The following is a 17,333-nucleotide window of genomic DNA, read 5'->3' as shown; positions in this document are numbered from 1 at the left end:
TAGCCTCTCCTATTATTGTCTCTGGATATCCTTTGCAGGTGTATGTTCATTTCTGTACTGTGCATTCTTTTAATATGCTGGCATAATCGCGAGCACCGGGTGTGGGGAGAAGGAACAGGTTTGTTTGACTTCCGTTGGACAGTGCTTTGTACAAGCCACAAGCGGGTGCACACTTAGGAAAATCCCTTGATGAGAAAGTAAGTCTTGTTTGCACAGGTTTTGACCAATGGGAAGATTATATTCATTCCCAGAGCAGAAGGACATAGAGACCTTTTATTAAATTTCTTTTTAAAAAAACATAAAAAATACAATGTGAACTCTTGATTTTATCTTCACTACATGCTTGGTCTAAGGAGTTGGCAAAGTCTGGCAATTGTTTAACACATTGCTGATATTTGAATAGGGAACTGAAGGCTTTGTAAAATTATTACACAACAGGGGTAGGTGGCTAAAAAAGTTCCCAGCACCAGCTCTTCTGCTAGCAACCCCATCGCCAAGATCCTTTGCCGAATGGTACAGAGAAAAGCATCATTTTATTACTGGACAACACACTATCTCAGACACTCTCGATGCTTGTGGGGATACCAGGGAAGCTTACGGTTTCAGCCACACAGTTTCTGAACAGAATCTCTACTCATTATTCACACTTATGTCAACATTTTCCAAGTTTGCTTGTTGTCACAGCATCTTTTCAGTGACACAGACCTGGTTCCAGGACCTGTTTCAACTAATATTTATCTTTCCTCCATTCATCTATCAAAGTATATACAGTGCTACAAATCCAATGACTCCCCTAATTAAGAGGCAATTAAATAGTTAACAAGTATTTGTTTAACCACTACTGATGCATAAGATATGCAGAAAGACCTGTCTTCATTCAATTTACAGAGCACCAGGGCTGGCACCCCTGAGGATGCCACTGTCACCGTTAGGGTAATCAGACACATGCCATGGGCGCCCGGGAACACCAAGAACACTGCTGCCTGGCTGAAGCCAAAGAGAAACAGTAATCCCCAAGACAGGAATACTGTATTTATCTTTACATGCTTTGGATCTTCACCCTAATCCCAGTCCCGACTGCACTGTCTGGTCTTATTGCAAACTGAGAAAAAGACTCAGGTAGAGACAGAATGGTTAATGAAAGTGACTGCCTATCATTAGCTACAAGCGTCAGTTCTTAAATTTTCATTTTCTCCTAAGGACTGAGTTGAATTCTATAATGAAAAATAGACCAAAAAAAAAAAAAGCAAAGCCCTCAATTTTCTCTACACTTCAATACAATTGTTTTTCCGGTCGTAAGAAGACAAAAATGTAATCTGACCTTTAAAATGTGTAGCTAGAAGGTTTACATTTCAGGCAAATGGAAAAAAAGTTCTCCTACTTCACTGATCTAAAATGACAAGACGCTATGGTTCTGTTCTTTGGGTATGTAAATGATTGGAGAGGAAATTTCCTGTCTCGTGTCTGCAGCGGTACCTGCGGAGGGCAGCCTGGGGAGGGGGTGGCCGAGGGGGGAGTCTTGTCCTTCAGCTACAGCAGAAAATGCAGAGCCACCAGGTCCAACTGAATGGTGAAGGGGGACATGCGGTCCTTCTCTCACGTTCCATGTTCAGGCTTCCTCAGCTTTATCGACGTCCTGGGACAGATGCTCCTTTGTGGTAGGTACGAGTAAGGTGTCGGGAGGACTGTGCTGCGCATTCCAGAATACTTAGTAGCATGCCTCAACGTTATCTATGAGTTGTCAATTGCGACAACCACAGATATTTCCAGACATTCCATCTCACGCAGGAGCAAATTCATCCCGTTGAGAGCATTGTTCTGGCCTAAGACATATTCTTCCTTTGCAGGACTCTCAACCAGGGAGTTTCAGCCACAGATGCACACAAAAAAAATCACCTGGGGATCTTTAAAGAAAAAAATCTGTGTGTCCACTTCAGACCAGTGACATCAGCAACTCTGGGGATGGCATCTCAGCAAAGGATGACCACGAAGCCCTAAGAGTGTTTAATTATAGTGTATACACACACGCTTTGGTATGGAAATAAGTAAATATTAATTCATAGGCATCATCTTTCAGTCACTGTTAGTCACAAAGAGGAAAAATAAAAACCCTATGGAGCGTGGAAATACCAGGCTCTAAGCATCGCGTGGAGAGCCAGGTATTCACCAAGAAGTTTGGGGCACGTGGGGGAAACAACCAATTAGAAAAGATTCCTGCTATGTGATAAACCTGCAACGAAAGAAAAATGGCCTTATTTGGACTCAAACCGAAGTAGTTCCAAGGCTGTGTGTTCCAAGAGGTTGTTGTAACTCGGGCACCCGAGGAGCAGCAAACTGGGAATGAGGGCCAGGCTGTTGCAGAGCTTGTTCTGAAGGCCGCAGCTCCAGTGGCAGCTTCCTCCTGGGGAGGCCTTCTCCAGCACACAGCTCAGAAAAAGGACACAGTGACTAAAAGATCACAGTGATGGCACTGGCCTGTGTGTGGGCCGACCTGCGGACCACCAGGGGGCCCGAGTGTGGTTTTGCTTGGCTACCTTCGGGTTTCTGTAGCGGATGGCAGGCCCCTTTGGTAGTGGGACTTGGGGGAGGCCGAAAGAAGATAGACTCATCTCAAAATAGCTTTTTCTGCATTCTGAAAGGCTCATTTTTAGTTATTCTTTCGGTTGGTGGAGAGACTCAACAGTTTGGTGAACATTTGTTAACATGCAAATGTGTCGCTTTGGGAGGGACCACACACGGTCAAGAAAAGGAAGTTATCGGTCACACAAAAAAGAGTCTTCACGGTTAAAAAGAAAAGGGGAGGTGACTGGGGACCCACTTCGGGATCCTCTCTTGTAGTGTGTGGCGCCATGGTGAGGAGTCCCCAGTACCGAGGGGGCAGCGGGAGGTTCAAACTGCTTTCGCTTTGAGGGAGGGGGAAGGTGGGCAAGGGCTTAGGGCCAGGGGAGCTGGGACTCCTGACCTACTTCCCAGTTCTCCTTGAGCCAGACCTGGCACCGCTTCAGGAAAAAATAAGCATGAGGTATAGGAACATTTCTGGCCCCTTTATGCAGAAGGGATGCTTTGACTTCCCTTTCCTATTTGAACCCGAAGCAGCCTAAACATATGGTCCCTTCCAGTCCCCATTCCCTGTGACCCTGTTACCCAACCCCCACACACACTCTATTGGCTCATTACCATCCTCCATGTTCCATGGGAGTGAGTGCTTTTAATTAGATACCACACCACCAATAGCACCTTAACAATCTTTACAGCTCCGTTTTGGAATCCTTCCTCCCCTGGCATATGGAAGAACTATCAAGTATCACTCTCCTTCCTCAATGTTTTTTTGAATTCAATGTTTTATTGTTCATTTTAAGCCTTCACCATCAACTTGGACATGCACAAACACATATTTGTGATGAGAAGCTAGACTAGTTTGCACACAAAGCAATTAAATCTGGCAGCTATAATTCCAAAGAGCGAATGTTTTCCAGTTGCGGTTGGGGCCAATTGTATAGAAAAGAAACCAGCTGCTTCACGTTAGTTCCTGATGGGACTTTTCACACAGATGCTCATGTTGCAAAATTTATTTTCTGTTAGGACGTATTGTGAGAGCGCTCTGCCGTCTTTGCTCTCCTCTCAAATCCCCAGTGCTTTCTGGGAAAATAACAATGATCCATGCAAGGGTCATGTAGCCCTGAGTATCTATATGCAGGTTAAATGCCAACTTGGATATTATAATTTAGCAACTTAATGGTTTTCTTCGCTAACTGGATTGAGTGAAGCATTGTTCACAACCAGACTGGGAAGGATATGCATTTGGTTCTTTTTACTCAGTTGTGTGCTCACTGGGTGCTCAGCACATGCAGACAAGGGCCTCCTCCCAGCCTCACAAAATCATCACTCCCGTGAGTTTCAGCAGTATTTTGGGAGAAATTAAGTCAGGCAGGATTCACCTCTTGAAGCTGGCCCTTTGGTAATGAGATGAATGTTTAGAGTTTCTCACCCAAGAGTTTCTGTGCATTTCTAAATTAGACGCACACCTGTTGAAAGCTTTGGTGAGAGAAGGGGGGCGGCCCGAAGGCAGGAGAGCGGGAGAACTGGGAGTGCAATGTCACTTGTGCACTGCTGAGTCTCCGTACGTCTCAGAAACAGCACCTGCCTGGCCTCTCCAGAGGACTTGTCCTATGTTCTCCAGCTCTGGCTATGTCTTACAATGTGATCCTCAGGTTTCGATTGTATTGAATCAATGGTGCTGCATTCAAAATTCTAATGCCTGTTGTTTGTGATTTCACTGCCAATAGAAAAGCTTAATTTTCAAAAAAATTTAAGCTGTTTTATTCAGTTCTGTGACCTGCTATTTTTCAAAAACACCAAATCCCTAAAATTCATCCCTCAGAAAACGAAAAGGAGGCTTAATTCAAGTATATCATGTTGGCTGGGCTGCGGCCTTATTTGGAACAGAGTCAATGTTTTACCATTTGGCAGGCATGCATGTGAGTAGTTGACTAAAGAATACTTTGGTTTCATTTTTAAGTTAACATTTATGTTATTATTTTGGGATCCTTTTTATTAAGGGTTAGAGCAGGAAACAGCACACAGAAAATGGCTGATCTAAATTCTTTCTTCTCCAGTCTGGATGAGAAGTGCCGTTTTGTCAAGTAGGTGACTTTTGGACAGCAGTATTGCTTGGCAGAGTGCATTCAGAAGTGAGCCTTCCCACCAGTATAAAACAATGTGAATTACAAGCAGAGAAAAGATATACAACTTCCCTGGGTGCTGACTTTCCTGGCCCCACGCTTTTAGCTCTTGAGGAGTGAAACAGTCAAAGAATCTGTTATAAATCTCAGAGTGTCCCGTGACCCACGTGATGTTCATTTTACTAAGGAAATAAAGTAAAAAAAAAGTACACACAGCAGCTGGAGGAGAGAGGTAATTTGAGGTCATTGCTACACTTTGTCTATTAGCGTGTGAGTCACTCAGATGGAAGGTATAATAGAAGCCTCAGAGGAAGAGTTTATTCTAAAAAGCTACACAAAAGGATAAGACAGAGAGGTCTTCTCTGAGCAGCTAACTAAAGCCTCCAGACAGAGGCTGGCCAACTACGACCCCCACGAGCCAAATCTGGCCTGTTGCCTGTTTGCATTATCTCTGGCTGCTTTTGTGCCACAACAGCAGAGCTGAGCTGTTGGAGAGACCTTATAGCCCATAAAGTTTACAATATTTACTAGCTCGCCTTTTACACATAAAGTTTGCTGACTTTGGCTCTACAGAACAGGCCTGGAGTTTGAGTGTATTATATGTATGTATATTGCGGTAACTTAAGGAGAGATTGGAAAAGTCATATGGCTATGAAATTTAAAAGCCAATAAAAATATGAGTAACGTTTTTTATTTGTACAGTATTTTTACCTTCTCTAACAATTTCAAACATACTCTTGGAGTTTGCTTTGAACAATTAGTTAGCCTGTAATCTGATCAAACAGAGAAGAGGTCCGTGATGGGCCAGATGCTGTGACTGGGAGAAGGGTAAGTGATTCCTCCCTGAGTGATAACTGAAGGGCATGGATTTCATTTAAGGGTGTCTTATACACCCATAGAATCTTTTATTATAGGTAGCAGAGGGTTTAAAGTTCCAGAATTTTAGATTACATTAGTGTTAAGTGTAATCCTTAGTTTTACACAACTCAACAATTAACTAAAAAGCATATATCTATCAGTGTCCAAAAAGGGGCTTAGAGTAGGAAAAATACACAGAGGCTGTGACCATATTCTAGAATCAGATGCCAGTGAGATACAGGGAATGTGCTGTGCGAACCTGGGCACTGCGGATACGTTTTCTTCATCCTGTAATTTTCGTTTTAGCGCCCTTATTCTTCTCTGGGAACCAGAGCTCACCAATTCTCAGTTCATGGGGTTCAGGAGGGGCTTACCCTCCACTAACTCTGCGGTAGGCAGAGGACTCCACCAGGCTAGTGGGAAGACTGTCCCTCTAGTTGGAGTGACGGGTTTAGGGACAGATACATGGCCCAACCCAGCCTGTGGGAATTGGCCCTTGGACTTTTGTTAGAACTGCTGCAAAGCAAGCTGTCTCTCAGGTGACTGGAGCTAAGGATTATGGGAGCATGGAGCTGCCAGGGGGTTTGCTGCTGCAAGGAGAGATCGTGCCTAAGAATGAAGCCAAGGAAAAGCAGAACCAGGAGACTGCAGGAGACACTGAGGAAAAGAGAGAAGGCATGAAGGAAAAAAAGCGGGGAGAAAGAGGAACTGAATCCTGATAACATAATTTTGGCTTAGAACCAAATTTGCCTAAAGGAATCTTCTGGTGTTTTCATGTATATCAGCCAATAAATTCTCTTCTGTCTTTGACTAGCGGACCTTGGGTTTCTGTCACTGAAACCCAACTGAAAGAGTTTTGATTGATACACTGAGAACATTTTTCTGCTCTGATAAAAACTTCACCTTTCCTAGCAGATGTTTCCTTCCGACTGTGGACGTGAGCCAGTGTGCAGGGCTCACAGAAATGTCTTCCATCAAAATCAGCGCGGGGCTGGGCAGGAGCAAAACCACACCAGTGCACCTTTTCTCAATTCCAGTCCTAAAAATCCCAAGAACGGGGCTATCACTAAGCTTATGTAAGATGTTTTGGAGTTTGGTTAAGGGAGTTTTTCTTTTATAATGACAAGGTGGGAAAATATTTTTTCTTAGTAGCATGCGTGACATTGGCCTTCCAGAGATTTGTCAAAAGCATCATTTGTGGAGGTTTTGTTCTTTGTCGTGTGCTGCATCATTTGTATGCTTTTGGGCCAACTTCAAACACCAATGAATTATGTGTAGCAAGTTTCTTTTTATTCGAACACGTTCTCTTCTTTTTTATTCCCAAGATTTGTGCCTCTGCCTGCAGGGCTTAAAAAACCCCGCTGAAGGGCTGTTCTGTGATGTTAATATATTAAATAAACAACTTTTTCCATGGGATGCTTTGACTTATAGAAATGGCTCGAATGCCATCAATTTACGGTTTCCAGGTGGATTCACTCACCAGTTGTGCAGTTCGGCAAAGGCAGCTTTGATCTTCTTCACCGAGCTGTCTACTTCCTCCTTGATCATGACGCGGTATCTAGTGAGAGACACAGTGCAGCGCTGCAAATCCTTCACCGATTTCTCAATGTTTGGGCCTAAAATTAAGGTCAAGAAAAATAATGTGTTTTTTTTAAATTTGACCACTTTATATTTGTGAGCTGAACAATAACAACAAAGTCCAACCAACGCACACCCCTCCCCAATAAAAAGAGAGATTTGTTTTTGTTTTTCAGTGAAAAAAAAATTTTTCATCAAGAGGATGTTTACAGCCCAGCGTTTTAAAAATCCAGAGTGGGTGGTTTGCATGGCCCCTGGGACGGCTGTGACTTCAGCAGTGGGTCCTCTGGCTGGGCCCTTCTGGGCACACGTGTCTCCTCTGCTGTTTGGAAAACAGGCTCTGATCATATGCTCTATCGCAAACTGCAGTTTCTTAGAATGTGGTATGTCTAAAGACCATGTGTGCTGCTGGCTCTCACTGTAAACACCACTCTGCGTGGGTAAAAGCCAGCAGGGCTTTTTTGGAAGAGGAAAACGACTTAGAGATTGGGAGAGGTACAAATGAGCTGGAGAGGACGGAGCGGCGGTGCCAGGTACGCTGGCGCTGGCCCCAGCAGTCCCGAGCCAGGCCTGTAATTATAGCAGCAGCACTTAAAGCAGCTCCGCGGGTGCCAATCTACCCTGATTTCCTGAAACTGTCACCAGGGTTTACAGATAGTGCAAAGCAAATCGGCAAACTGTATTTATTCCAACAAGGGCATGATTCTTAGAAGAAAGAAATCTCCCTCAAGATAAGTGAGAAAGTGTATCAAACCGGAGCCAAGGAAATCAGTTGTAACTCAGGCTGAATGAGAAGAATATTATTTAATCTTCTGGAAATCAGAAAGGAAGTGACTTAACCCCTTTCATTTTTAATGCCAGTTATGTTAATGTATATCAAAGCTTGCAAAATAATGAAAAGATGGTGTGCCAAATATAAAACCCTCCCTCAGTGTTATGTGGCCTGAAAGTTCTAACACAGAACTGCATTCACATCAGAAAGATTGTATCTGAAGACATTCCAGCCCTCAGAGTCGTGTTTGTTCCGTGAAAGTTCAGAACTTGTCTATCAGGGAAACATTCAGCATTCACGTTTCAAAAAGGGCTCCTGCATTAAAATTTGTTTTAGAAAACATTAGGGTAGAAAATATGTGTGGTGCACATTTATCCATGACTACAAAGAGAAGCATGGTCTCAGAGAGGCAGAGAAAGGGGATAGAATTCCATTTAAACATTCAAGACCTTTGATTAATGTGGGAGGGATCACATCTGCCTTTCAATCTCTGCGGGTCAAGGAAGGAAACGCAATTTCCTGTGTATCTCTCTTCAACTCGCAGCATCTTTTGGAAAGTTCTGCCATTCTGGCCCTTTTCTGTGTGCAAAATACGTTGAATCATTTGTGCAAAAGAAATCACTTTACCTCTTTTCTTTGCCAACTCATCTGGCTTTATTTCAAGATGAGCTGCAGGGGCATTGGAATTAACAGGAGATGTTTTTGCCTTAGGCTTGCTGGGGTTACAAGGCTGCTCGGCGGACCACTGCAGGCCCTCTGACCTCTCTGGTGTCCCGTGTATAGGTTTGGGGTTGCCATCTAAGGGTAGTTTCTGTTGCAGTGGTCTGTTGCCTTCTGTAAGAAAACACCAAATAATGACTGTGAAGTGATAAACTAACAACACGGATGACAAAGGGATGGAGGATGGCAAGGTTTTCTTTTGTTTACATGTGGGCGGTTACGCCTTTCATCACAAACAGTCCAGAAACTGTTTCAAAAGAATCCCCAGCAGATTTGAGGATGTACTAGAAATAGAAAGAGCCTTCCTAGTACTTGGAGCCAAAACGTGGGTGTTTGGGCTCTGGTCATTACTACACGGTGACCCCGGGCAAGCCACTGAACATCTCTGAGCCTTGTTTTCTCACCCCGAAGTGATTAGGAGGAGGCGTCCATGAGATACTTAGGGGGATCGGGTGGGTTTTTTTCTCATTCGGAAAAGGCACAGATGTCTTTAAGTGTGATTTCACATTGAGGCTATAAAATGTAGCCCTCCTATCTCCAAGTGTTCCATTAATGTCTTGTGGTATTTTATTTTGAATTAATGAAGGCAGGAGAGTGATTGGAGATTGGGCAAGAATGAAGTGACAACAGGTACTGTAATCATTTCATCAAATTTATGGAGGGATTAAATCAGAAAACAACATCATAATATCTCAACTATATTTAAAATCTAGGGAGTCAGATTCTCTCTGGAGCTCTAATAGATGTTGCAATAAATTAGCAGCACGTTGCTCTAGGCATCTTTTAAATGTAGGTTCCCATTTAGTTATTATTGCTGGAGTGAATTAAAAGGCACCTTAGTGGCTGGAAAAGGAAATCTATCACCCTTAACATCTTACTTACTACCAGAGAGAGCTTTGGGTGAGAAAAAAAGGGAAGCCAGTGTGGTTTTGAAAGCCAGGGTCTTGGAGAAAGCTGCGTGTAGTGGAAAAAGTGCATGTCTGGATGCGGGAGACCCACGTTCTGATCTTCCCTAGGTACTGATGACCCTGTAGGAACTACTTCACTTTTCTGGCTGACTGGGGTGCTCACTCAAACAGAGCACAACGTCGTCTCAGTGAAAGTCCGCCCCTTTCCAGACACCCACCTGCCTCACTTCTCTCTACTCACACTGTGCCTTGTGAAAACTTTGAGGGCTATGTTTTAACACGATACTTACATGTCTGCCCCTTGCTTTTGCCTTGGAGAGACTATGACTTCCTTGAAGGCAAATATTAAAATATGATTCATTTTGGAGGCCCCAGTACTTGTGTCTGGCTCAATAGCTAGCTGTAGAATTGTGATTAAATTAAAGTACACTTAGATTTCATAGAAAAAAAAGAAACAAAAAACGGTTTTCCTGACACCATCACAAACATTACAGAGACTGCACTCACAGGGTGCAAAAGAATACGATCTGGGTCCTAGTCGATTTGATTTTCAACATTAGCTCAAGTATGGGAAGTGTAAGTTAGAATCCATCATTCATACCTACAATCAGGAAAGCATAGCATATGTTTTATGGGCTGAATGATGAGCACTCTTTAAATTGACTTAAAGGGAAATTACAGTACACTAGGAAATGTTCAACAAAGGCAGGGAACATAGTAATTAAATACCAAAAACAGCATTTCCTCCAGTAATGAAACATTTAATAGAATCCCCAGAAGATTAGCAGATATACTAGGAATAGAAAGAACCTTGTACTTGGTCCCACAAGACCTGAGTAGGTGTTTGGGCTCTGGTAATTACTTGCTAGGTGACCCTGGGCAAGCCACTTAACATCTCCGAGACTTAGTTTCCTCACCCAGAAAGGTTCTTCGGAAGCTTTCATTACACCAAAGTGGAAGTTCACTGTAGGCTGTGGTGGTCAAACTTCAGTGTGCATGAGAACCTCAGAGGTTCTGATTCATCCGTGGGCCCAGGATTCTACCCACCAGGTCATTCTGTGGGGTGAGGATGGGTGGCACTGCCCACCTGGAAAAATTCTACTGCATAAGATGAATAACTAGGTTTCTGATGAGTCTATAAATGTTTTGTTAAAACAGTGATTAAGTACAGGCTAGTTGCAACTCACTCCCTCTCTATATCATAGTGAAGATTCAGCCTTGATGAAATATTATAAATTGAGAAACTAAAATAAAGTGCATTGTGAATGATGTAGTAAATTAGTCTTATACTTAAAAAATGAGGGGATTTATATGATAACCTGATGGAAATAATGACCTAAGGAAAAAAATTCTTCTGTGGAATGCGAAAGAATTTTACTGAAGACAAGCATGCAAATGAGCATAGGCTCATTAACCTAGAGTTGAAAATATTTTTGTTTGTGTATCAGAAAACTGATATGTGGGCTATCAGTTCATTTCATCATTCATTCAGCATATACTTACTGAGAAATTTGAGTAGAAGTCTTTTTTTGGAGGGGGTTCCTGAAAAACTGCCTCATTATCGGTGGGATCACTGAACACTGGGATGACACGAAGTTCTCAAAGACTACTTGGATATACTATTTGCATATGTATTTTCAAATATAGTAAAACTCTGAAGCTCTTTCAGATGAAAGTTGGTAGGGAGTTATTCAGCTCTAACAGAATTAGGTTCATTAGAATAATGGGAATGCTCCTCTGGCTATAGTAGTTTTCCTCTAACATTACAGGCCAGAATCACCAATAATTCTCTGCCTTTCTGGACTCCACTCGTAAACTTCCATAGAATGTAGCTGACTTAGCATTGATTCATAGCTCCGTCTAATAAGGTACCCACTAGCCACCTGTGACTGTTGAACACATGAAATGTGGCTTGTCTCAATATGCTGTAAGTATAAAATACACACTAAAATTTACAGACTCGGTACAAAAAAAACTTTGATAATTTAAAAATACTGATCACATGTCAAAATGATATTATTTTAGGTATATTAAATTAGACAAAATATATTACCCAATTTAATTTACCCATTTCTTTTTACTTTTTAAATGTAGCTACTAGTGTTTCTGTTCTGTTGTAGATGTCTTAAAGTTTTCTACATAGGCTATAATGAAAATGAAGTTTGACTTCCTCCTTTCCAATGTTGCCTGATTGGATGATTAGGAATGCTAGTACAATGCAGAATAAGCATCCTGGCATCGATCTTGATCTACAGAAATTGCATTCCATATTTTATTATTAAGTATGATATTAGCTGTAGATATTTCATGATTATCAGGAAGTTCTCTTATATTTCTAATTTGCTAGGAGTTTTTATTTTGCCAAGTGATTTCATTTTGCTTCATTTTGAGATAATCATATTGTTGTTCTCCTTTATTTTGCTAATATAGTAAGTCACATTGATTAGTTTTTTAAATGTTAAACCAATGCTGTATTCTTGAGAAAGAGTACATTTGGCCATGGTGTTATATATATATATAAAATATATACTATATATTATATAATAATAATACATAGTATTTATATACATTATAAATAATATATCATATATTATTATGAAGACCAAGTATGCTTTTTATATCATATATATCTTACTTCAATTTGCAAATATCTTGTTGAGAATTTTGCTTCTTTATTCATGATCAATATTATTCTGTAATTTTTCTTATAATAACTTTGTCAGGTTTTGGTAAGATTATATTGGTCTCATTCTTCTTGTTTCTATCTTTTTAAAAAATCTTTTTCCCTCTGTTCTTCAGTTCAGGTTTGCAAGCTGGCCCTCAATCCACTGAGCCACATCAGTCAAGGTTATGGTCTTTAGTTTGCATCATTTCTTTTGACCTGTCCTTAGGTTCACTAGTCCTTTCTTCCTTGTTGTCCAAATTGCTGTCAAGTACATCTGATGACCTCTTTAAATTTTTTTAGACACTGTACTTTTTAGTTCTAGGGTTTCCAGTTCATTATTTTTATCTCTCCTGAAATTTTCCTTCTCTTTACCCTTTATATTCCTTTTTTTCTGTAAATTTTAGAAACATATTTATACTTCTTGTCTGCTGACTCAAATATCTGGGTGATCTATAGGTTTGATTCTAATGACTAATTTTTTCTCTTCATTATAGGTCACAATTTCTTGCTTTTCCCAATGTCTAGTAATTTTTAAATTTGGGTACTGAACATTGTGGATGACACTTTCAGAAATGTTGGATTTTGTTATTTTCCTTCAAATAGTTTTTGTTCTAGTAGGTCATTAAGATACCTAGATCATGCTCTGCTCTTTTCCCCTGCTTTTTTTTTGTCTTGAAGGTAAATATTAGGCATCTTATGGAACAAGTTGCAGTAGAAGAGATAGTATGGGTATAGTGGACTGTTTCTTAAAATACCTTGATTTAATTCCCCTGTTTTATACCTCTTTTCTTTCTCTTTTTTTAGAGGGAGGGGAAGGGAGGGAGAAAGAGAGGGAGAGAAACACTGGTGTGAGAAACAAATCAGGTGCCTTTCGTATGCACCCCAGCTGGGACTGAACCCACACCTAGACATATGTCCTGACTGGGAATTGAACCTGCAACGTTCCAGTTTGTGGGATGATACTTAAGTGAGCCACACCAGTCAGGGTATACCTCTTTTCTTAAGCTTGCCCTCCACCCTGTCTTCTGACTCTAAATCTGGAGCTTCTCCATTCTTTGCTGGACAGTCCTCCTCCTCCTGGCTAAAGCTCCCTCCATTGTAATTCTATGCTATAGCTTCCTATACTCTGCTTCATCTGTCAAACCTCCTCCATCTACTTTCCCTCTTCTGTTAACTGAGGCCCTCCTTTTAGTTTTCTTCATTATTGTAGATTTCTACATTAAAAAATTCAGTGGGGTTTGTGATGAAGAAATACACGTGCTTTTCTTCTTCTTAAAAAAGTTACAGATTTGCACGGCTGAATTATTTTCCAGTCAATTGATACCCATTTATAATAAACTGTAATGCATGCTATTGTTCTCATAATTAACTCTTCAATACTGAGGACTTTCAATTTTCCAGTGACTAAATCTTGGTATCAACTTACATATTGAATTTGTCCTTTACTTGAGTTATTTTACATAGCAAAACATAAACTGTGGTGGTTGTCTTTTATTAACAGCACCAAAGAAAACAAATCTTCCTCTTGAGAGAAATATATGAACTTGGATTCAAAGATTTTTGTAATATATGTACAGCTATGTATGTGTTCAGATTTCAAAGTTTCTGTAAACTTTTTTTGTCTTTAGTTTTTACTTTTTAGTGAAAGCTTTATGCACTTATAAGTAGACTGAAAGAAGTACACAAAGAATTCAAATCTAACTTTAAGAATTGTATTAATACCTCAGACAAGGATTTAATCTCCAAAATATATAAAGAACTTACATGACTACACTCTAAGAAGACAAGGAATCCAATTAAAAAATGGGCAAAGGACTTGAACAGACACTTCTCCAAGGAGGACATACAGAAAATCCAAAGATACATGAAACGAAGTTCAATATCGCTAGCTATCAGAGAGATGCAAATTAAAACCACAATGAGATACCACTTCACACCAGTCAGAATGGCCATCAAACAAAGCAACAAACAACAAGTGTTGGAGAGGTTGTGGAGAAAAGGGGTCCCTAGTGCACTGTTGGTGGGACTGCAGACTGGTACAATCACTATGGAAGCCAGTATGGAACTTCCTCAGAAAACTAAAAATGGATCTGCCTTTTGACCCAGCAATTCCACTGCTGGGGCTCTATCCTAAGAATACTAAAACACCAATCCAAAAGAACCTATGCATCCCAATGTTCATAGCAGCACAATTTACAATAGCTAGATGCTGGAAGCAACCTAGATGCCCATCAGTAAATGAATGGATCAAAAAACTATGGTACATTTACACAATGGAATTCTATGCAGCAGAAAGAAAAAAGGAGCTCCTACCCTTTGCAACAGCTTGGATGGAGCTGGAAACCATTATGCTAAGCAAAACAAGCCAGGCAGTGAAAGACAAATACCATATGATCTCACCTTTAACAGGAACCTAAACAACAAAACAAAGAAACAAGCAAAAAATAACCAAAGACACTGAAATAGAGGACAGGCTGACAGTGACCAGAGGGGAGAGAAGAGGGAATTTCAGGGGACAATGGGAAGGGTTCACGGGAACAAATTTAAAGGACACACGGACAAAAACTAGGGGGAGGGTGGTAATGGGAGGGAAGCGGGAGGGTTGGGAGGGTGGGCTGGATTGGGAGTAAAAGGGAGAAAACTGTACTTAAACAATGATTAAAATAAAATTTAAAAAAAGAATTGTATTAAATATAGAGTAGTTCTAAAATAATTACTTTAACTTATTGAGTCAAGATGGTTTCGTAATGTCTTATACATTCAATTTCAGTAAAGCATGTCATCTGATAATGATTAACTTAGTATTGTAGTTTTACCTAAATATTTGATAAACAAAGTATAATTTGTTGTTATAAAACTGTCTAAAATTCCTAATGTCTGTGTACTTAAAGCATGTTACCATTCTCTTAAAAGTACTTAAGTGAGTATGAGAACGTTTTATGATAACTGATAATAATATTTTGGTAGTTCTTTGATCTTTGACTTCAGAATTCTTAAATATTCACAAAAGAAGACATGTAAATGAAAATTAAATATCTTACATATCTATTTCCCAAAGATCAGTTTTACAAATAAAAAACAATGAGATTAGTATAGTTTTTCTAGATAGTGATAAATTAATAACTTAAAAAATATTCATACCCTTATGAATGCAATAATTCCACTTCTAGAAAAATATGCCAAGGAAATAATCAAAGTTGTTCATAAAGATTTATACACAGGTATGTTCAGTACAGCATTGTTTATAACAGCAAACGGAAACATCTACAAGGACAACAGTTTGGTAATAATTAAAAGAAATATGGCAAATTCATAAATACAATGCAACCATTAAAATCATTATTTTAAAGGCCACATCATGATATGAGGTTATGTTTATAATGTCATGTTAAGTAAAAAGAATATAAAACTTTATATACTATAATATGGTATTTGAAAAAATATAATATGTACATATATATCTGTACATTTAAAAATTTCTGAAATAAAATTTAACAGTGGTTGTTTCTGGGAGGGAGGACTATTATTTTTCCTTAAATCTTACTGCATTTCAAATTTCTTCAATTAGTATAAATTTCTTTTAAAAACAGAAATACAAAATTTATAATTACCTTTAAAAAGCAGCATAGCAGCTTAACAAATTAATTAAACTACACTTCTCTACATATTTTGTCACTAATAAGTCAATACAGGACATGAAAAAGACTTGTTTGAGTGCCCATTACATCCAGTTCTAGGCACCAGAAGTACAGTGGTGATCAAAGACAGACGTGGTCCCCACCTTTCCAGAACTTGAAGTCCAATGGGAAGACAAATAAATCAAATCACCACACAAACAAATGTAGAATTCCAACTGTGATAAATGTTATGACAGGAAAGTACATCGTATTCTGAAAAGTGCAATTAGCATCTTAACTTAGGGATACCAAGAAAAAATTCCCCAAGGGAAAAGCACTTAAGCTCCCTTAAAATCACATGAACTCATCAGGGAAAGAGGGTGAAAGTACATTCTAAGCTCACTTAAAAATCACATGAACTGGACAGGCAAAGAGGTGGAAAGTGCATCCCTGGCAGAGACAACAGTGGAGGCAGGAGGAAGCATTGTGTGCCAGTTATCAAGTTATTGTCTCTCTTTACCCTTCTTTGTGATACTGGAGCAGGACCCTATAAACAATTTTCTCTTCCTAGCTCGCAGATGTTAGCTTTGTCAGGAGAGGGCAATAAAGTGCTCTTGCAAGGCTATAAGGATGGGAACACACTTCTAGGTGTTGGTCCTTATTACCATTAGGATTCATCACAGGAAGCAGCAGCCACTCTCATGCGTGGTCCCTGCTTTGGCCCCAACTGTGGCAGTGGCTTTCAGCAGTTCCAGTCTCTCTAAACCCTCTGGCAGTGGTGGGTCTCTTCTACAGAACAGCTCAGTTCACGCCCCCCAAACCCCATAAGGCTTCATGTTTCTCTGGTAGTCATATACCTTCTTTGCTGAGGTCAGAATTGTTAGTCTTGGATTGGGAAATGTTCCTAGTCCTTGGATTGGGGGACGCTCCTAGTCCAAAAATTTGACAAATTTCTTTTATTGTCAAATCTTTCTGGAGATAGTAACTTTTTTCTTACCATGTCTAGACCCCTTACACTCTTCACTTACCTCTTTTAGTAGTTAACTACTTCCTGCTGTTTTAGTTAGCAGTTCTTTCTATTACATTTCTCCCACTCAAATAACCAGTGTGGCCCTGTCTCCTGAATGAACCTGACTGAGATACATGGCCAGTGTGAGGGGCTGAAAGGAGAACAGCATGGCTGGAGTAGAGGGAGTAAGAATAAGGAAGCCATAAAATGAGGCTAGAGCAGAACATAGGGACCAGACTATGCTAGGCCAAGGTAAGACTTTTGTTTTTTGTCTTAAGTGCTCATTTTTATTATGAAAAGATTACAGGATAGAGAATGATATAGAGGGGAACAAGAATAAATGCTAGGATATTAATGAGTGGACTACGGTAGCAGTACAGGCAAGAGAGGATGGTGGTTTTGCAGGGAAGGTAGAAGGTAGACAGTGAGAAATGGATAGGGAGACCCAAGATGGCAGAGGAGTAAGTGGAAGCTACACTAACCTCCTTCCAGGATCAAACTGGAATTATAAGTAAATTATAGAA

The 17,333-nt window shown here is 40.1% G+C and overlaps 1 protein-coding gene across 6 annotated transcripts in view; it reads right to left on the bottom strand.

Moving 5' to 3' along the window:
- The window catches only part of SPATS2L (spermatogenesis associated serine rich 2 like), a 164,406-nt gene that overhangs the window by 26,399 nt on the left and 120,674 nt on the right, over positions 1 to 17,333 (bottom strand). For 5 of the 6 annotated variants that reach the window (XM_045847642.1, XM_045847647.1, XM_045847645.1 and 2 more), the window contains 2 exons: positions 8,518 to 8,724; positions 7,021 to 7,156 (listed from right to left, as the gene is read on the bottom strand). In XM_045847642.1, the coding sequence (XP_045703598.1) occupies positions 7,021 to 7,156; positions 8,518 to 8,724 (343 nt within the window). The remainder of the gene's footprint in view (positions 1 to 7,020; positions 7,157 to 8,517; positions 8,725 to 17,333) is intronic. The other variant, XM_045847648.1, reaches the window with a different exon arrangement.

The sequence above is a fragment of the Phyllostomus hastatus genome, unplaced genomic scaffold, assembly GCF_019186645.2.
Source record: "Phyllostomus hastatus isolate PE091 unplaced genomic scaffold, TTU_PhHast_1.1 phas_contig_57, whole genome shotgun sequence".
Classification (NCBI taxonomy): domain Eukaryota; kingdom Metazoa; phylum Chordata; class Mammalia; order Chiroptera; family Phyllostomidae; genus Phyllostomus; species Phyllostomus hastatus.
The sequence above is the reverse complement of the archived record's forward strand: the minus strand, read 5'-3'. Positions and strand labels throughout refer to the sequence as shown.